The sequence below is a fragment of the Mesocricetus auratus genome, unplaced genomic scaffold, assembly GCF_017639785.1.
Source record: "Mesocricetus auratus isolate SY011 unplaced genomic scaffold, BCM_Maur_2.0 Super-Scaffold_100013, whole genome shotgun sequence".
Classification (NCBI taxonomy): Eukaryota; Metazoa; Chordata; class Mammalia; order Rodentia; family Cricetidae; genus Mesocricetus; species Mesocricetus auratus.
In genome coordinates this window covers 73,002,041-73,022,178 of record NW_024429196.1, presented here as the reverse complement: position 1 = coordinate 73,022,178, position 20,138 = coordinate 73,002,041, and the positions used below count along the sequence as shown (strand labels likewise).

At 49.1% G+C, this 20,138-nt stretch overlaps 1 protein-coding gene and 1 long non-coding RNA gene across 2 annotated transcripts in view; one reads left to right on the top strand and one right to left on the bottom strand.

Annotated features, from left to right (window-relative positions):
- Ror2 (receptor tyrosine kinase like orphan receptor 2) overlaps window positions 1-20,138 on the top strand; it is a 169,856-nt gene that overhangs the window by 114,102 nt on the left and 35,616 nt on the right. The window contains exon 2 of the mRNA XM_040755982.1: window positions 19,100-19,177. Coding sequence (XP_040611916.1) covers window positions 19,100-19,177 — 78 coding nt within the window. The remainder of the gene's footprint in view (window positions 1-19,099; window positions 19,178-20,138) is intronic.
- Window positions 32-1,951, bottom strand: LOC121143660. Its single transcript, XR_005880958.1, has 2 exons — window positions 1,595-1,951; window positions 32-878 (listed from the first exon to the last, which is right to left on the bottom strand). It is a non-coding gene; the product is annotated as an uncharacterized LOC121143660 (long non-coding RNA).

The window sequence follows — 20,138 nt, the reverse complement described above, 5'->3', positions numbered from 1 at the left end:
GACATCAAGCCACACCAACTATATGAGGAAGGGAAGTTGTATGGTACTTTATTAGAGAGAAGTCACTTACAAGAGAAGCCGAGAACTGAGGTCAACGATCTGCTGGTCTCCGACCTCAGCTGGAACCCCAAAAGAGAGCGCGATCCCTTCTCCCTTGTCCTTTATCTCTGTCCTCCCCTCCCCCATATATTGGTGACTACACCCAAACGGGCATGGTCAGTGTTGCAGGTACGTGAGATCTCTCCCTACGGGTACCGTTTCCTTCTCCTCCTACCTCATTTGGTAGGAGGAAACAAAGATAATAAAATCCGCCAACTCCAAAGAAGAGGGGAAAGTCTTAATTATGCATCTTACCTTACTGTGTCCTTTCCCTTAGCTGCAGTCCCCCCATGTTAGGTGTTAGATGTCAAATTCCATACTCTGGGCTGGCTGGGTTCTAGGTGTAGTATACAGGGGGTCCCCTGAGGATATAGTCATAACCCTGAAAGGAAAAGACCACCATAGCCCTAGGGCATTAATGGCATCGGCTTGTCTTGTAAATGAGTTGAGAGGAGGAATAAATCAGAACAAGAGAGGGTAGAGAAGACGAGCAGTAAGTCCATCTGATCTCCTAAGGACAGTGAAGCAAGGTTGAAGGTTCTGGGCCTTTCTAACACACCAGGACGTCTCCAGGCTCAGCCTCAGGATGGGTCAATGCAGTTGTAATTTCTAGGCCGAGGCTCAGATAGGCTAGCACAGCAGAGGGCCTCAGGCTTTGGCCTCTATGCTGGGGCATGTTCTATGCAGAGCACATTCTATTGCATCCTTGACTGTCTTCCCCTCCACAAACTCAGAGGATTGCAGATATTGCCACATGTGTCCAAAGTCCCTAGAAGAACCTGGAGTAGGAAACAGAAAACAGAACCAGACTGTGTTGGAGCTCCCTCTACCCATCCACACGTGGTCGTGGGACTCCCTCTACCCATCCATCCACATGTGGACATGAGACTCCCTCCACCCCTCCACATGTGGACATGGGACTCCCTCCACCCCTCCATCCACATGTGGACATGGGACTCCCTCCACCCCTCCACATGTGGACAGGAAACCACTCTCCTTCCGCTCTGACCCCCATGGTTCCCCAGGCAGACTCCTAGATAAAGCCAGACTGTGACAGAAACAGATCTTCCTCTGGGTTCATGCTGTCAGAGATTGGATTGAGTGGAACAGAACTCAGTGCCTGGAAACTGAAAGGAAGTCTCTAATCATCTAGTGCCAAAGATAAGGACACTGAGACCTCCCCTCCACCCCACCTCATCCTAATGTCAACCCCGTTCTGTGTCCAGCCAGCCAGCTTATGGTGTTGGAGTTGCAAAAATGAAGCCTGTTACAGGCACCTCTGGAAGTTGCTCTGGAGGAATACAGAAATGCTGAAAGGTTGAAACATGCTCCAAGAATGTGGAAAGGGACTGCTGGAGACATGAAGACACACACACCTTAGAGGAGGTTCAGATGGCCTGCCAACCAGATTCTCCAGGAACCCTTGCTGGGGAACCCAGGCTCCGCAGTGGAGGTACATGCATGGAGGCAGCCGTAAGAGTTTATTCTCACTCACCGCTTTGCTTCTGAATGCAACCGCAGCTCCAAAAGTGTGCTGTCTCCCCTGGGCACCCCCTCTGGGTAGACATGTCTTTGAAATAATAACAGACTCCTGGGTGCCGTTTGGCTGTAAGGCAAAAGTGCTTTGCCTCCTGAGCAGGAAGCCTACCTTCGGGACCAGCCGCACCCACCGGTGACACAGATCCTGAGCTATGATTGATTTGTTTAGTGCTTCTGTCTGTGAAAAGAAAGCAAAAAAACAGCAAAGAAACTGAGCGTGAGCGCTACTGCGAGTTTACAAGTCTCTGGTAAAACATCGCATTGACGGTCGCCTCCCCAGCTTTATCAGTTGGGGCGCTGGCAGTAAGTCGTGGCTGGCAACACCACTTCTAACTCCCATCTGTTGATGAATTCTTTTCCTTTAAAGGGAGAAGTTTAGAGGTGACACAGACATTCATTCAAAGGAGAACACACGTACTTGGCAGCTACGTGCATTTTTACAGTGACCACTAACCAGCAGGGGCTTAGATTGCTGTCATACTGTCAGCTTCGCCACATAACACTGTCACTGTAAGACACAAGTGCCTATGTTGTCTCTGACCAGTCCTTGTGATTCATGTTGCAGAAAGCAGGCATAATTCCTGAGGCGATGGGGGGATGTTCAGGAGCTGGGACCCAGGACTGTCCTCCAGGTGTCGCACTACATGGGTGGGACAGTGAGTCTGAGTGTAGCAGCAGCCTGTTGTTTTGGGGTAGTTGACATTTTGAGTCATGTCCTTGACATTTTAGCATCATCAGAAGCAGAGTTCATCTTGTTAGACACTGCCCGATGTGAAGTATTCAGCGTCTTTTTTTAAACATCAAGGAAGATGCTCTCCTCGTACTTGACAAGGAAATGCCTAGGCTGGAGTGATGGCCCAGCTTTTACAGAGCACTTGCTGCTCCCACGGAGGACCCGAGCTCTGTTCCCAGCTTCTTCCTCCAGTTCTGGGACTCCAGCTCCCGCTTCTAGACTCTGTAGGCAGCTGCAGGCGTGTGGTGTACACACACATACAGGCAAACCCTCATGATACACATAGATCAGTTAATTAATCTTTTTTAAAAGAAAAGGAGATCCTTCATAGGGATGAAATTATCCTGATGCCGCTGGCCTGGTTCTCTGCCCTGCTCAGTCAGTAACACGGATGGTGTGCATAGCGGCCAGCGGGGCAAGCCACAGTCGTGGGATCTCCTCTTACCATGATTGCTCATGATCTGTCTTTGCCGTGTTCAGTACCTTACACACCAACGAGCTTTATGCCACAAACCCAAAAACAACAGCAATTTCTTCACATGGCAGGGTCACAGTGTCAAGAGTTAAGTAACTCACAAAGCCTTTTCTAATTCTTGAGGTATAAAGCTTATCAGTTTGAAATCATCTAATTCAATATAGACAAAAAATGTCAAGCTATAAATTACTCCCTGAGCCCTGCTTCAGCTGCTCCCTGGGGGTGTCCTGTGATCTCCCCACCTACCGTCACTTGGAGATGCTTGTTTTCTTTCTGCATGTTGGCCAGTTTCCCAGGTTTTCCTTGGTTGTGCGTTTTTATGCCATCCCACTCTGACGGGAGAGGTTACCTTAGGATTTTTGGTCCATTCATGTTTATTGCAGCTCATTTTATAGTCTGGCATACTGAAGCGTGTTCCATCCGTGGGACCTGTAGAAGAATGTGTGTCTGCTTTGGGCAGGAGTACTCTATTCCTGCAGTGTTAGCTCTGCTCATTTGTGATGTCCGAGTGTGTTAGTCTGCTCGCAGACTGGGTACTGACATTCTGGGTTGCTGTCGCTGAATTATCTGTTTCTCCCTTTAGTTTTGCAAGTTGTTTTGTTGTTGTTGCTGCAAGCACAGAGGAGCTCTGATGTTATGGTCATACATGTTTATGGATGTATTGGCCCTCTTACTGTAAAGTGCCTCTCTTTGATTTTAATGACTTTCCCCCTTAGAGTTTATTTCTGTCTGCCTCTTGGGTGGCCACTCTGCATTTCTCATGGTAGTTATTCTCTGCTGTAGCTCTCTGGCTCTTTTGTGTTTTGATTCTGATGCGGATCTTTGCAGCTGTGGTGTGATTGGGTGATGCTCTTAGGGATGGTCCATTCTGCTAGCCTTTGGGTTTGGATTTGCTCTCTTAAAACCACTTACGCCTAATTTAATTGTCAATGCAGTGCCTCTTACTTCTCTTTTGCTGACTGATATATAATCACATATATTTAATACTTAGTATTATTTCCTCTGAGCCCTCTGACTTTCTCCTCTTCGTCCTCGTTTTCCTCTCCTCCCCCCTTCTTTATAGCCCGTCGGACTTAATTGGCACAGGTTATTTGCAAATCAGTGTAGGGCCGCTCACAAAGCATGAGCAGCCTTCTAAATGGCTACGCCCCCAAAGAAAAATGTCCCCCTCCCCCAGCAGCTCAACTGCACAATTCTTTTTAATGACTCTCTTTATTTCCTTTATTCGGTGTCCTTTCATCTCACACGGGTCTTTGATCTTTCTTCGAGGGCACTCTGCTAACGACAAGCATTTCTAATTTTCTGTTTGTCCTGAAATGTCCCACCCCTTACCTACTGTGGAATTCCGTGTTGATAACCTCAGTCTCTCCAGCTCGGCCAGTGCTCTGTCTCTCTGGGTTCTAAAGGAATTCCTAACGGTGCCACTGTCCCTCGTGTGCTTTTCTGGCTTGTCTCTCTTGGTCTTTCGGTAGACTGTGTTGGGGTTAACTGTGACGTGCAGTTAGTTTATCCTACGTAGAGCTCTTCTGAGTGCCTTAAATACGGAAATCAGAGTATGTCATGCTTGCTAAGCCTTTGCTTATTACTTCATTTAAGAATTGTCGTTGTTTTCAGTCTTGCTATAAGGCCCTGGCTAGACTGGCATTTGCAGTGATGCTCCAGCCTCAGCGTTCTGGGTTTGTGGACGGCAGGAGCGGTTCAGTATGCATGGCCCACCTTGGTGTCCTCTGGATCCAGCACTGGCGAGCTGGTCTTTTGGTCATGCCTCACAGTCTCATAGGCTGTGGTGAGTTTTCTTCATACTTTTGTTTCCTTTTTCCTCTCACTGGGAAATCTTTGCCTGTTTTTTCTTTCTTCGGTTCTGTTCTAATTGTCATTGTCTTAGCTGTTAAGTGTCAGATCTGGTCCCTTTAACTCAGAGTTTCCTGTGACTTATTCATTCCTTTTGATATAGACTCCTTCTGGGAAGAAAAGGCTGTTGTGAGTCCGTATGGCTTTCTTAGCACAGAATGTGTTCAATGACTTAAAGTCTTTCTTCGTCCAAAGTCTTAGCTTACTCAGTGATTCTTTTCTCTGATTAGCTTTTTTGTTCCCTCTTGTCCCCTCTCCTCTTGTCCCCTCCCCTCCACATCCCCCTAAACTCATTTTTTTAGCATCTTTCCTTGCCTAGTCTTCTGGCTTCTGTACTGACGAATGCATGAGCACTGACCTGCTTGCTATATACTTTTTCAAGTTCTTTTTATTTATTTTTAAGCCTCGATTCCCCAGGGCCATATCTGAATCTGTCACTGTCTGGTTAGCCAGTCGCTGATCGGATTTCGTCGCAGGCCTTTGAGTCTCAGGGGATCTGCTACAGCACAGCCTGAGGCCCCAGTTTCTGATGGTCCAGCAAGGCCTGAAGGTGGCCCAGTCTGCGTGGCCTGCTCTCCGTCCTAGGTCTCTGCTGCATACACAAATAGTCTCCGCTTGGTATCCATCTCTTCTCCCCCACAAATGGGAGAGTCTTTGTTGTTCTTCACGTCCCCCACGAATGTAGGGAAACTCGAAGTCGGCTCAGGACCCCCCAAGACCAAGTTCTCAGCACAAAAGAGATGTATGTGCGCCAGAGGGACAGAGGGCAGGGAATAGGAGTCGAGGACAGGAGATGGAGGAGGAAGAGACAGGGAAGGGAACAAGGGAAATTGAGCCGAGGTCTTTGTCCCGGAGGAAGGAAGAACTGCCTCTGGATAGAGAGGAGACAGGCGTGGCCCACAGGGAAATGGCAGCTTATAAAGGTAAAGTGGAAAACCCCCGTGTTAGGATGAGGTGTTTAATTGGGCGTGTTAATTAGGTGAGCCAAAGGGGGCTTCTGATTGCTGGACTTCAGTATTTGATAGCTGAACCTTGGTAGTCAGCCTCAGGAGGAGGGATTGGCCAAATAAGGGAATAGACCTTGGTGGCTGGCTTCAGGAATGTCGTCTAATGGTTTTTAAGCAAGGCAGAGGGAATGTCAAGGACAAGGCCTGCCAGAACTACGTGCTCAAAAGGACCAGTGTCCCTTCACCAATTCTTCAGACTTCCCTTTAAGTCTGGACCAAGCTCATCTCTCCTACATTTGGAGCCACAGAACGAGGCCCTGAGGTTAGCCCTGACGTTATTGTTTTAGCTAATGCCACTTTTTCTTCGAGCTACCCCCAAGTACCCCAGCTGGTCAGACCCAGAGAGAGCTCAGAAAGCTAAAAGTCTAAACATGAAATGATGTGTGCCATGGGGTGTTACAGATGAGCTTAAGTCTCTCGACTGGGAGTGGGTAGATGGGCTGCTGGGAGCTGTCTGTGCCAAGCCACACATGCCTCCTGAGACGCAGAGGGTTCTGTCGGATTGGAGATTTTCTGCTTCCGTGGCTCTGAGGTATAAAATGGTTGATTTTTGTTGTTTTCTGTGTGTTTTTGTTGTCGAAGGGCGAGAGTCGGGTTGTCCTGTCCTCTCTGTGGTGAAAGCCATCTGTAACACGCTGGCATGTGGTCTCTGCCTCAGAGGCGCTGCGGTCCATGGTTGAGGGGCATCTGGTGTAGTCTGAAGTGTAACGTTGCTTGTTACCCATTTGCAGTTGTATGTGTGGGAGGTCTGGGTGGGCATTGTAAAGGAAGACTCTTCCGGGAGGCCGTGGCGCCTCAGCAGGTAGAACTGCTGAGGAGTGGGGGGAGCCCCAGAGGGGAGGGCAGTGTACAAGTGAGCTCTTTCAGCAGATTCAGGCGTGCCCCTAGGGAGAGGAGGGGACACAGCTTGTAGGGGCTACTCCACCTTAGGGCACGTGTGAATCCTGACTTTAGATCTGGTAGAGCCTCGGAAGCTCTTTGTTGGTGGTGGTAGTGGTAGTGGTTTAGTTAAAAACAACAAAAGAAAAACAGGAAAACTTGTTTATTGACTTAGTGTGGGGGTGAGGCTGAGAGTGTCGTGGTTGCTGAAGTCAGTGGACAGCTTATGGCAGTCGGCTCTCTCCATCTCCTTCTGAGGGACCAGGAACTAGATAGGGCCCTGGCAGGCACACACAGGTGAACGGGCCAGTGATAAATAAACATGATGTCTAATTTGCAGCTTCTTCGCCTTCCTGACCAGACACAGGCCTGATGGGCTTTTTCTCTCGACAGCAGAGCCTTCTTTCAGCTGAGGAGTCCTGATGGGTCAGATGTGCTCAGGTTTGGCCGTGATCATGGTTGCCTGAGGCTGCAGGCCTACTATCTGCTCCCCTTTCTTCGTTCAAGCTGACTGATCCAAAATTAGGGGAAGGAGAGCTGCCCTCTGTTACCAAAACACTCAGAAGTCCCAGGCCCGCCTGGGGAACTTGGATTTGGGTTTCCAGATCCTCTTCCCAGTTTGTGGGGACGTCTGTCTGTCTGTCTGTCTGTCTCTTTCTCTCTCTCTCTCTCTCTCTCTCTCTCTCTCTCTCTCTCTCTCTCTCTCTCTCTCTGTGCGTGCTCACACTCATACTTATGCCTGATTCTTCACTCTTAATAAAGTTTGTCACCTGTTGCTCCCTGTTGTATTTGAGAGCTCTCCTCCCTTTTAATACCTTAACTGTTAGAGAAAACCAATAAACTAGATGAAGAGCCCTGTGCAGTAACACCTCCACCATGTGGTTTCTGGGATCAAGCTGAGGTTGTCAGGCTTGGTGACAGGTCCCTTTACCTGCTGAGCCATCTCACTGGTACCCATTGCTTTATTTTCTTCATCTCTATCTTTACCCATGCGCCTAATATGCGTATTGAGGGCAGATCTGTGCCAGGCAGTGAGTGTGGAGGTCTGGGAATGACTTTGGGAGCTGGCGTCTTGCAGGGTCCTGGTTGAGGTAGGGTCTCTGTTGTTTCCACTGCAGGCTCCTGGCCGGCTGGCTCATGAGCGTGCCGGAGATTTTGTCTCTGCCACCCGTCTTGGAGTAGGAGCGCTGGGATCACGGGTGCAAACCACCATGGCAAATGTGGGCCACCACATCCAGCTTTTCACGTGGGTTCTGGCGATTGGGCTCGGGTCTCAAGCTTTCACACAGTGCTTTTATTGGCTAAAACATCTCTCTGGCTCCAGCTCAGAGACTTCTGAAATTGCTGCGATAGGATCTGTCATCACTAGGGCAAGTTTATCTGTCAGCTAGCTGTTGCCCCAGTGACTGGGGTCAGCTGCATACAGTTCCCAGTTCACACACACCACACAGTGACCAGACACTGCCCTCTGAAGTTTAGCCTTATCTGATGCAAGACAGAGGCAAATGAGTGCATGCGCTCTGCACACCTGTGCGCACGCGCGCGCACACACGCACCCTGCATACATCGTCAGTAAAGCTGGCCAAATCATATGAAATGCAGCAGCCAGAATGAGCTAAGATCGGGAAGAAGGAAGGAGGAGACTACGGATGCCTGGTGTCCTCCTGGTATCTGAAGTCTCTTAGTCAGAAGGAAGAGTGGCTGCAGACTCCGAGGCTGCAGGCTGGAGCTGAGAGACTGAGACACGTGCGTCCAGGGTCAGGGCAGAGGCGATTGGTCTCTCTGTTTCTGTCTTTCTGTGTGTGTGTGTGTGTGTGTGTGTGTGTGTGTGTGTGTGTGTGTGCGCGCAGGCGCTCACAGGGCTCTGGCTTTGGCTCTCATATACATGAGAAGATGCTGGAAGACACTGAGTTGGTGTATTTTACTTTGTTTTTCACTTCAGTCTTCATTCACCCACAGAGCCACTTCCCAGGTTCTGGGCCAGGCAATACGCAAAGACACAGACCCTCTTACTGCTTCGAAGAGCAGACGGGACCTAATCAGATGAGCAGCCACTTCCAAAGTGTCAAGGAAGGGTTAGGGCCTTAGCTCTGTTGGTAAAATGCTTACCTGGCCCCAGCAGCACATAAACTGGGTGTGGTGGTCCACACCCACAATTCCAGCACCGGGGAGGTTCAAGGTCAACACCCTTGGCTGCTTAGTGAGGCTACCCTGCCAACTGAGCTGCCTCAGAACAAAGAAAAGAAGGCATCAAGGGATGGAATGAAACAGGGAGGTCGCTAGAGTCGTGAGGGCGTGTACGTGGGAAGGGGAGCATTGGTTGTTTTGTGGGATCAGGGAGAGCCTTGCTCAAGGAAGTGGCATTGTGAGCCTTTTTTAAAATTTCATTTATATTGTACATAGTGTTGTTTATATGCTCAAAGTTCCTAAGCTCCAGCTGTATATTGTGGGGTGTGCACTCTCACCTAATTACCGGCCTCCCCAGCATCTCACAAAGAAGGAGTGTTTCCTCAGGATTCTACCCAGGCAAGACTTCAGGGAACACCCTCTGAGGACCTCTAGAGAGACTTCCTCCTGCCTGGGCCTGAGTGGACTGTAGCACTCCTGCGCGCTCTCACCCTGCTTTTGGAACTTCAGTCTTGGCACTTGATGCCTTGCCTGTGTGGAGGGCCACAGATGGGGCTGGTTTAGCGGTCTTGTGGAGAGGCCTCGCTGGAGGCAGTTCTAGTGAAATCTTGCAGAAAGGAGAATAGCTGGAACCTGGTGTTATCAGAGTGAAGGGGTGGGCTCTGGAAGTGGTTGGGAGACGGTGCAAAGTGCACTGGGTACTGCATTTGGTGAATTTGAGGCAAAAGGAATCAGATAAAACTTCAGTGTCTGGGGCTTAGCTAGGAGCAGAGTGGAGATCAGGTCTAGAAAGTCAAAGAGCTGCCGAGGGCAGACTTGGAGAGGAGGCCTGTTCCTGTGTGGACAAGCCAAGTGTGACTTATCTCTCAGACATGCGCGTGGAGGAGGGAGCGGGCTATGGTACCTGTCTACCTTTGCAGGGAGCCGTTTGGTCTGCAAAGTTAGCTTCGGGGATTGAGGGTATCTTCATGTCACTCAAAGTGAGCCATCCAAGGATTAAGGCTAGAGGAGGGAAGCCTTTCTATGTGGAGGACTGCGGAAGAGGAGAATGGTGAGGGAGACTGAGGCAGCTCGGTGCAGGAAGCTGTGACGACCTTGTGCATAAACGGGGAAGCATGGACCGCATGAGTGTCCAACAAGGAGATTACCAAACATGGCCAGTGTGGCCGTGCCGGACCGGGCCCCACGCAGTGCCCACGGCCTGGCATGCTGCTCTTCAGAGTGGAATGGCAGTCATGTAAATATTATGAGAAAAAGGAACGTCAGGCAGGGAGAAAGGAAAGAGGAATTCATCTGGACACAAGACTGGGACAAGTGGCAATGCCCAGCTACTTCTGGAAATGCCACAGGAGGAATGTGGGGTCACACCAGCTACTGCCGGAAATGCCACAGGAGGACCGTGGGTCACACCTGCCCCAACTGCTGGGGGCTGGACTTTCTGGCAGTGACATCCGTCTGTAAGAAGCTGGCGTCCAAAGACAGGGTGAGGGTCTTTCTGTCCCCAGCAGGTGCTGGCAGTCAGTGAGACAATCAGTTGCAAGGACTGCTCCGCCTCCTGGGACATGGAGGCTTCTCTGTCCACCCAAGCCTGTCTGTCATCTAAGTTGCTTGAAGCCAACATTAATATTATAAAGATCTCATTTGAGACAGTTGGAACCACCCCAAAGGGGAATAAAATGATAGGGTGTGGAAAGGGGTTCCCACAGGAGTCTCACCTGTTTGTCTTCCCCAAGGCAACGCCAAACAAGGACCTAAGTGTGAGCTGATGGTCCCCATGCAAGCCAGAATTAGAACCTCAGTGGCCTTTCTCACGTGCACGCCAGTCAGGGTCGAGTTAGGGCCAGCGCCAGAAACTCTGCCAGACCCTGAGAATCTTAAGCTGAGCCCCAGCTGAGCTCACATTGAAGCAGTCAGGACCCGACCTCTGCGTGGTTGAATGCCTACTTTGCTTGAGATAACACAGAGTGGGAATTCTTCCCATATAAGGTGCCCCTTGTCCCCTGTATGGGGAGTTGCCTTCCTGACTTGCTTTTCTTGGTCAGAGCTTCACAGAGATGTAGCTTGAGTGGATTGTCCTAGTAAAACTTTTTGAGTCCTGTCTTGGTCCTGCCATTTCTGGGTCCAAGAACTCCAGCTCCAATAATGCAATGGGGATAAATACCAATACCCATTACAATCTGAATTGCATCAGCACGGAATGTCTGTGTTGGTGGATCCTCACCTCTGGGTCTCTGACCTTGACTGTAGATTTGTAACCCTGGGAGCCAGAGTTACAGGCAGTTGTAAGCCACCTTATATGGGTGCTGAGAAACAAGCTTGGGTTCTCCACAAGAGCAACACATGCTCTTAACTGCCGAACCATCTCTCCAGTCCCTACAGGAACTTCTTATAAAAGTCATTGCTGCTGACTGTGGTATAACATGGCTTTAGGGGCTGGAGAGATGGCTCAGCGGTTAAGAGCACTGACTGTTCTTCCAAAGGTCCTGAGTTCAATTCCCAGCAACCACATGGTGGCTCACAACCACCTTGAATGAGCTCTGATGCCCTTTGCTGGCATTCAGGCAGAAGATTGTATACATAATAAATAAATAAAATATAACATGTCTTTAATCCCAGCACTTGGGAGGCACAAGTAGGTATATCTCTATGAGTTGGAGGCCACCCTGGACTACTGGCCTACATACCAAGTTCCAGCCAGTCTGGGCTATATAGTGAAACCATGTCTCAGTAATAATAATAATCAGTAATAATAATAATAAAAATAGTTTTCTAAGTTGAAACTGCTGCCTTTGATGGCATTTCTAGACTCAGGTCATGGTTGTCAGAGAACTTTGAGCCTGAATTGGCTTAGGACTCTGGGTAGAGAGGTACTGTCCCCCTACAAGGCAGGCCACAGATTCCTGGTGGAGCCATGTCAAGCCTGATACCTTCAACTGATCCTTGAGGGAGTCCACCTGTCACCTAGCTTCACGATTCCACTAAACAAATGAAGGAATGTTCTTTTCATGGAACAAGGCAACTTAGTTCCTGATTTTCAATCTTTTGCTTTTTAAATGTCTTTCTCCACCTTTAATTGAAATTTCCCAGAGATTCCAAATGGTAAGTTGATGGCAATGACTCATTTTCAAATGACCTCTCTATGAAAACAAAGTGGGAAAACACAATGAGCTCGGAGTGTGCTGTCGGCATTCCTGCTGGCCCCCTTTCTACTCTTTCCGGTGTAGAAAGCAGCCATACAGAAAGCAGGCCCCCGAGTCCATGTCCCTGTGAAGGATGGAGTCACACCTTCCCCAAGTACATAGTGGGGCATGCCTGGCCAATCCCCCTGCCCCTAACTGCCAGAAACCATAGTGTCAGAAAGAGAGAAAGTTCATGAAAGGCCCCAATTCAGGAGCTCTCAGCCTCTCTCCCTTCAGCCACATATTCACTGGACCCCTGACAGTAGGCTTTTGTTGGGGGACTAAGGGCTGCAAGAGGCAGAAGGTAGAAGAAACATTATGAAAGCAATATTCAAGGGATTTGAGCTGGTATGTGGACTCGTTGGGAGTTTAGTATGTTTGCTGTAGAAGCGGGATCAAAGCCAAGGTGAGGCCAGCAAGAGACACTGGTTATTCTATCTTCAGGTTGCTGAATTTTATATCATATTTCTAAACCAGAGGCAAGCAACCCTTTAAGGAATATAGAGCCAGAGGCTAATATTTACCCAACTTAAAGTTAGACATAATGAAAATAAAACATTACAAACCATTAAGACCATTACCGATTAGATACTGACAGCTCACCGCCAGTGCTGTGTGGGCTTCCAGCTGGCAGTGAAAACTCTCGGTGTCACACTTAATAAGTGTTCCCGGAAACACGGTCCCTAGCCACCCACCATTTCAAGACTTTGGACCTTGCTCATTCTAGGTAGTCATTTCTTTCCTCTTAACTGTTACGTTTCCAGCACTGTGCATACTCCTGGATTGTTTTTGTTTGTTGTTGAGATAGCATCACTTTGCCACGTGTGGCTAGTGTTTCTGTCACAGGTTGGCAGGAAGCTACATTGTCTGAATTTCCACACAGCCTAGCTCATCGTAAGAGCTGTCCTTGCGCTCCAAGGGTCTTGCTGGCGGGCGGCACTCTGGTCTCTGCACCGATTCCTTTCTCACATCCTGGAAATTACCTTTTTCATGGGGACCAGATCCAAGAGCGTCAAGCCTTGAGAATAAAACCCTCCGCTAATTAAAAGGAGGCAGCTTTGAAGTGTGCTGGGTCCTCTGCAGACAGCCTCTAATCACATCCCAGCGAGCACGCCGACTCGGATCACCAGGTGAAGAGTCCTGCTTGAAAAGGCTGCCAACGAAATGTGCTGGAGAGAAGCACAAACCAGAGCTAGGCTGGCATCGAGGGTATAGGCTCAGCTTCATTAGAAAATTCTGACTCTGCCCTTGATGAGAGCGAGGCGCTATGAAGAGGAGAGCCCGAGAATCTCTCATTGAGGCTGCCAATCAAAGTGTTACATGAGAGGCCATGTTGCAGGAAGACTTGCGGAACAGTGCTGCCTGACTAGAAGACAGTGTTCGTCTGTTCAAAATTCACACACACTTGATCAGGGCTTCCGGCTACTGGGTGCTCCCGTGTGACACTGCCTGCTACTGGCATCCTCTGTGGTGACACAGAGATAGTGATTTGTCCAGTCCCGAATGCAAAGGACACCCATTGCTAATGTGTTTGTCAGGATATGCCACAGGTTCCTGCCTGAAAACTGCCGCCACCTAGCCAATGGCAGTTGGGGTGGGGTTCAGCTAAGACCCTCAGCAGTCCCCTGAGTATTTTGTTTTTTGTAGGAATGCCCTGGGAATCAGACAGTAACAAATGAAACCCATGCATGTGGGTCTTTGTGTTCTGCCTACTAGCTTCATGCTTGGATCATTTTCCAGGGGCGCTGCATGGAGTGTGTAAGATGTTGGGAGGCAGGATGCTTTAGACTGCTCGCTGTGTCCTGCGCGGCTGGAACGGTGAGGGAGTGTGTGACTAGCTGGGTAGAACACTCATATCCCGCACACCTGCCACCCCCAGCCCCCGTTCCTTGGCATTTCTATCAGCGTGGTACATTTGTCACACAATGTGGACATGTTATCCCACTTGTTTGGTTGGGTTTGGGGGCTTCTTTTGAGAGACAGGATCTCATTATGCAACCTGCTCTGACCTGGATCTCCCAGCAGCCTGCCCCCAGCCTCCAAAGTGCTGGAACAACAGACACGAGTCAGTGCCTGGCTGATACATTACTCTTTTTAAGGAAAAAAAAGTTGAAAAGGTTCTAAATTAAGTGCTCCTGGATGTGGGTATATAAACATGAGTGCAGGTGCCCTTGGAAGCCAGAAGAGGGTGTTGGATCCTCTACATACATGTATATATGCCAGATATGTGCCTCATGCCTGAGATCAGAAAAGAGTGTTGAACTGGGTTACAGGTAGTGTGAGCCACCGTATGGGTGCTGGGAATTGAAACCCAGGTTTCCTGTAAGAGGAACAAGTGCTCTTATCTCTTGAGCGTATCTCCCGTTCCAGTGAGTGAGTTAACTGAAGCGTGAAGGCACATCCTGCATGTGGGTGACACCATCCCGTGGCCTGTGTTTCTGTACCGACGGGTACCACTGTTCATCTTTTATTGCCTTCAAAACTGATGCTGTGTGGCCAACTGGACTAGGATGCTGCCACCACCGTCCCTTCCTCCTCCATGGTGGACTGCACTTCCAAACTGAACTAAGTAACCCTTTCTTCTTTAAGTTGCTTTAAGTTGGTATTTTTGTTCCCACTATGAGTGACTTAACCAATGCATCACCCTATCAGTTATGTCCACCTGAGTAACGCGGCACAGGCCATGCCTCATAACCTTGCCGGCTGGCTGGGGACAGAGTCTTTGAACAGCAAGAGCCCACGTGGCTTTTGATGTAAAGCCCAAACAGTTTCTCTTACTGGGGAGGGCATCTTCCAAGACGCCAAGAGATGCCTGAACCCACAGATGGTAGCAGGCTCTGCTGTAGAACGTCTTTGTTCCCATGCCTGTGTACCTGTGAAAACATTCAGTTTATAAACTAGGTGCAGTGAGAGGCTAATGTCAGGCGGGCAGCTTGAATGATTACTATAGTGCCGTGGAACTCTGTGCAGGGTCTCTCTTCTCATGAGTTCATCATTTGTGTTGTAGTCACTTCCCTGGTGTTGATCGGAGATGGTATGAGGTCTGCACGGCGAGATACAGTGAGGGAACGAGGAAGGCATCGTGATGTAGAGTGTTACAGAGGCAGGCAGTATGATGACTAAGTCCTCCACAGCTAACTGATGGCAGGGAGGACATCTTCGTGATAGCTCGAGATGGGATCACACTGGTCACAGCTGGGCACAATTTAAAACATACGAAAGATTCGTGCGGGGAGTGTTTGAGCAACTTTTTTCTACCGGTTGACTGTAGGTGGCTCAAAATGCGGAGCTCAAAACGGAAAAGAAAAAGAGTGTTGTACTCAGGATGGGCACGCGGGAACACTTATTGGGAAGGACTGTGAGCAGCCACCAGTTTAACTGGGCCAGCATCGGTGACTACTGCAGGTTCTTTGCATCGAGTTGGTAGAAAGCTATCAAGCCATGAGCAGAGCCTGCCCGTTAGGCTGTGTGGTTCGGCGTGGAGAGAGGGGAAGGGAGAGGTACAGGTGACATGTGTCCAAGTTACAGCTGCCGGACAGCCGCCTTCCTCCAGGCTCCTGCCCAGCCAGTGTCCACCTCTTCTGCGGCAGGGGGAAGGGGGGAGGTGGGAAATACTGGCTTCTTGTAGCTGCACAGGAAGCAACCCCTGGACTCTCTCACATCTGAGTCCCAGAGCTTCGTGTGTTGGGGGGAGTGGTGTCTATATTCAGCATGACGGATCCAGCACCCAGTTTTCTAATTGTTTAGATCATGACAGATCCAGCACCCAGTTTTCTAATTACGTTGATACTTTAGATGATGCTTTTGATTGTTTACATGTCCTCATTGGCGTAGTACATGAGGTCAAAAGGGACAAGAGTCAAACCTCAGTGTACAAGCTAAGGACAGAACAGTCCCAGAGATCAGCCTTGAGTGACAGCTGTGACTTTGCGCTCAGGAGCCACCACTCTGCAGGCGGCATCCACTGGGGAACATGCCTCTGTTTCCCCATCCAAAGTCCCACCAAAAGAAGCTGGGACTCCCCACCCCTACCGGTGGAGCTGGGCACCAGCCCTCATTTTTGCACCAGGGTGGATATTTATTTGACTGTTTCATACCATTTGTGGATTTCTAGGAAGTTAATAACTTCTATGCCTCTTTCATCATGAGTGTGTGTGTGTGTGTGTGTGTGTGTGTGTGTACACAGCGTCAGTGTGTTTGATTTCATGTGGTCTAAATAGTGCTAAGTGACAGTTTGTGGAGTGTGCCAGTTTGAAACTTCAAGCTGACGTGCAGTTCTTAGGCAGACCTTTGTTGGCATCTTATGTCCTTTCCACTTCTGCCTTTTTAAAAATTATGTCTGCACTAATGCACGCATGCGTGTTTGTAAATGCATGCTTGCGGGAACCGGTGAACAAACCTTGACCACCATTCATTCATCAGGTGCCCTCCACCCTGATGTTTACAACAGGGTCTCTCACCATCCTGGAACTCCCTAAATAAGCACAGCTGGCCGGCTAATGAGCCCCTGGAACCTGCATGTCTCTACTGCTCCAATACTGGGTTGCAAGTGCTCTATCAAGTCTCTTTTTAAAAAAAATAAATGTATCAATTACATGTTACATACGGGCAGTAGACATGGGACATGGGCTTCTTAGATGGATTTAAAAAAATATTAACTGTGAATTCTGGGGATTGGATTCAGCTCAGTTGATAAAGTGCTTAAGGGCCCATCTCTCCAGATGCCCCATCTTGGTTCCAATGGTAACCCTACTGGTCCTTCCTCCCTAACTCAGCACCTGCTGCCTCTAGCGATTATGAGATCAGAGTTTCTGCTGTTGGTCCAGAGAGATCCACCTGACTTCTCCAAGGGATGTGTAGGGTTGCGGGTGGGAAGGTGTCAAAGAATAAAAACATTAGTTCCCAATAGTAGGCCGGAAATAGTTTATGAAAATTGGTGTGTGTGAGTTTAACCAGGGATGGTGGGAAGAAAATTAGAAATGGAGTTGGTCAGACACAAATCTGCCATGCGGGCTGTGGTGACATGAGTCTATTGTACTGGCAGGCAGGAAGATGGAGGCCAAGGGCACCACAGTTTGACATGGGTTTTGGATGCCCTGTGGCATAATGGCCATCGTCCCAGCGGAGAGATGAAAGAACCAGCTTAGGGACTCTGCCTTCAAGAATAAGTGAGCCACTGTTTCCACAGTATGACAAGCTGAAGAACCTGGTCCCCAGCCCTGCCTCAGTCACAGCCGGACCTTTATTCTGCCAGGCAAAGCTCCCTCCTACAGGGTCTCGGAAGTGAAGCTGTTTGCAGAGCTCTTGACTCCCATACTCACCAGAAGTCACCCAACACCAAATTAGAAGCTTTGATATTGCAGCAGCTACCTTTTGTTGCTGTGATAAACTCCCCGTGGCCAGGTGCACGTGGCCTGTGGAAGAAAGGTCTTATTTTGACTCACCGTTCCAGGAGGAGAGTCCATAATGGCAAGGAGGTGGGCGGGGGAGGCATGGCAGCAGGTGGGTAGAGCAGGACGCCGAGCAATCACCTTTAACCGCGAGCACGGAGCATACAAAGCAAACTGGAGCTGGGCGTTGGTGGCGCACGCCTTTAATCCCAGCATTTAGGAGGCAGAGGCAGGGGGATCTGTGAGTTCAAGGCCAGCCTGGTCTACAAGAGCTAGTTCCAGGACAGCCTCCAAAGCCACAGAGAAGCCCTGTCTCGAAAAACCAAAAAAAAAAAAAAAAGCAAACTGGAAGTGGAGTAACACTATAAACTCTACTCCCTCTGTCAAGGCTGCCTCTCTCCCCTAAAGCTTCCGTAAGGTCCCTAAACAGCACCACCTGCTGGAGACCGGGTGTTCAGCTATTGAGCCTGTGGGGGGCGTTTTGCTTTCAGTGCCTTGCAGAGCGGCTGTCTTGAGTTGTGGTCAGTATACTAAAGTGAAAGGAGCCGTCCTTACCATTCTTACTGCACCGCAGCAGTGTCGGCTACATCCCGTGTCATGCAGACGCCACCATCTCTCTCCAGAACGATTTTCTTCTTCCTGAACTGAAGTTGTATCTACTAAATACTGGCTCCACCATTTCTGTAACTCCAGAACCTGGCATCCACCATTCTTCCTTGCTTCCATGACTTTGGCAACTCTAGGGATCTCAGATGAGTGTAGACACACTGAATTCCTCCTGTTGTGCCTGTCTGTCCTACTTACAACAGTGTCCTCAAGGGTCACCATACGGCACCGTGTGTCACAGTCACCCCTTGAAGACCATTATGTTGGCAGATCTGTTGTTGTCTTTGATACTTTAAATCCATGTCTGAATACAACATGTACGAGTCACCCCAAACCTCACCATTTCTTACCCTTAGCCATCAGGACCCTGTTGATTCCTGGATCCTGCGTGTAGGCAGGAAGTAAACATGATGGATTGGGGGTCAGTTGGAGATTGGGGGGCTATGTAGGAGCTTCTTGTGGCTTCCTGCTTTGGTAGTGCACCTGCCCCTCAATGAGTAGCACTGAATCTCTTCCTGCTTGTGTTTGGAGATGAGGGTTCAATCCAGACAAACTGAATCTACACTTGTCCTTAGTGTCCGAGAAATTGGGTGGCTGTCCCAACAAGCATGTTCTGTGCTTTCTGGGGTAGATGGTTGTCCTATCAGAGGTGGTATTCAACTGCCCTTAAGAAAGGAACATATTTACAGTTTTAAGACATCACACTAGGTCTTTCTGGGGACCTGGAAGGGATGAGTTGCTTAAGAAAGTTTTAATTCTCAGAGCCTGGTGTGGTGACACACACCTATCATCCTAGCACCTGGGAGGCAGAGGCAGGAGAATCGAGAATTCAAGGCTGCCTTTGGCTACATAGTGAGTTTGAGGCCCAGGAAGACAAAAAGAGGGGAAGCCTCAGATTTTTCTCTTACCTGCCTGGAACCTCCATGCAAGTTAGCTCAATAGCCTTCATAACCAGTCCCTGCCTTTCTTTGCCTTTCCCCCATTCCCTCTCCTCCCTGGTGACATCGAGGGCTTCTCTTCCAAGTCCTCTCGGTCTGTGGTTGGAATTAAACTAAAAACCGCTTTTACAATGGCATGAAATCGGATTCTCGGGAGGTCAATAGAAAGTGCCATGGCACCTTCTCCCTGTGCATTAGCTGGTGCTGCATGGACTTGTGCTCACAGGGTCTGCCTGGTGGAAAACCACGGCTCATGTGTTTGTGCTCTTCTCCCAGGTGAAGTGGAGGATTCGGATGCAATTGACACTTTGGGACAACTTGATGGACCAGACAGCCCACTTCCCACTCTGAAAGGTAAGATAGGGCAGCCGCCATTGTGGTGGTTATGGAATGTCATAGTCTGGTTGCTCTGCCCTTGTGATGGGGGCTGGACCTGACTGATTGAGCAGATAATGGGGCCCCATGGCCTGGGGCTGCTCCATCGCTGGGCAGGTGAGATCCCTACCTGGATTCTTTTACCTCCCAGGAAAGGCTTTGGGGAATGATGAGGCTGGTGGGAACCAGCAGATGAAGCTGCAGGAAATGCAGCTGGCTGGGAGGAAGGGGTCTTAGGGTTTCAGAGGTTCTGAGCGGAGACTCCCATCTTGGTCATTTGTTAAGTAGTTGCAGGAAACCGTCTCTCCTCCACATCTTTCTTAATGAAATAGCCATGCAGCGGTGTCTCAGCGAGTGACACTTCCCTGTGCTGCTATCTGAAAGAGGATTCTTGTTCCTTCATGGTGGCTCCTGTCCTTCCTGGAAATTTGCTGTAGGTACCATGCTTACCTGTCATACTTCATAGGCATTAGACATGCCTTATTGACAACAAGTGTTACCAATGTGGTCTACTTTCTGGAAGAAGCAGTAGCTTTTCTTTTCTTAAATAATCATCATCTCCAATTTGCACTGTCCATATGCTTCTGGATGTGAGCCAACCACTGGAACGTGGTTGACTATAGATGGAAGTTTCTGTCCTGCCTCATCCTGCAGCTGTTCAGTCACAAATAAACACACAGAGGCTTATATTAATTATAGACTGTTTGGCCTATTGCTCAGGCTTATTACAAACAAACTCTTACAACTTAAATTAACCCATAATTCTTATCTATGTTTAGCCACGTGGCTTGGTACCTTTTCTCAGTAAGGAATTCTCATCTTGCTTCCTCTACATCTGGCTGGCAACTGCTTCTCTGCCTTCCTCTTCCCAGAATTCTCCTAGTCGGTATTCCCACCTATACTTCCTGCCTGGCTACTGGACAATCAGTGTTTATTAAAC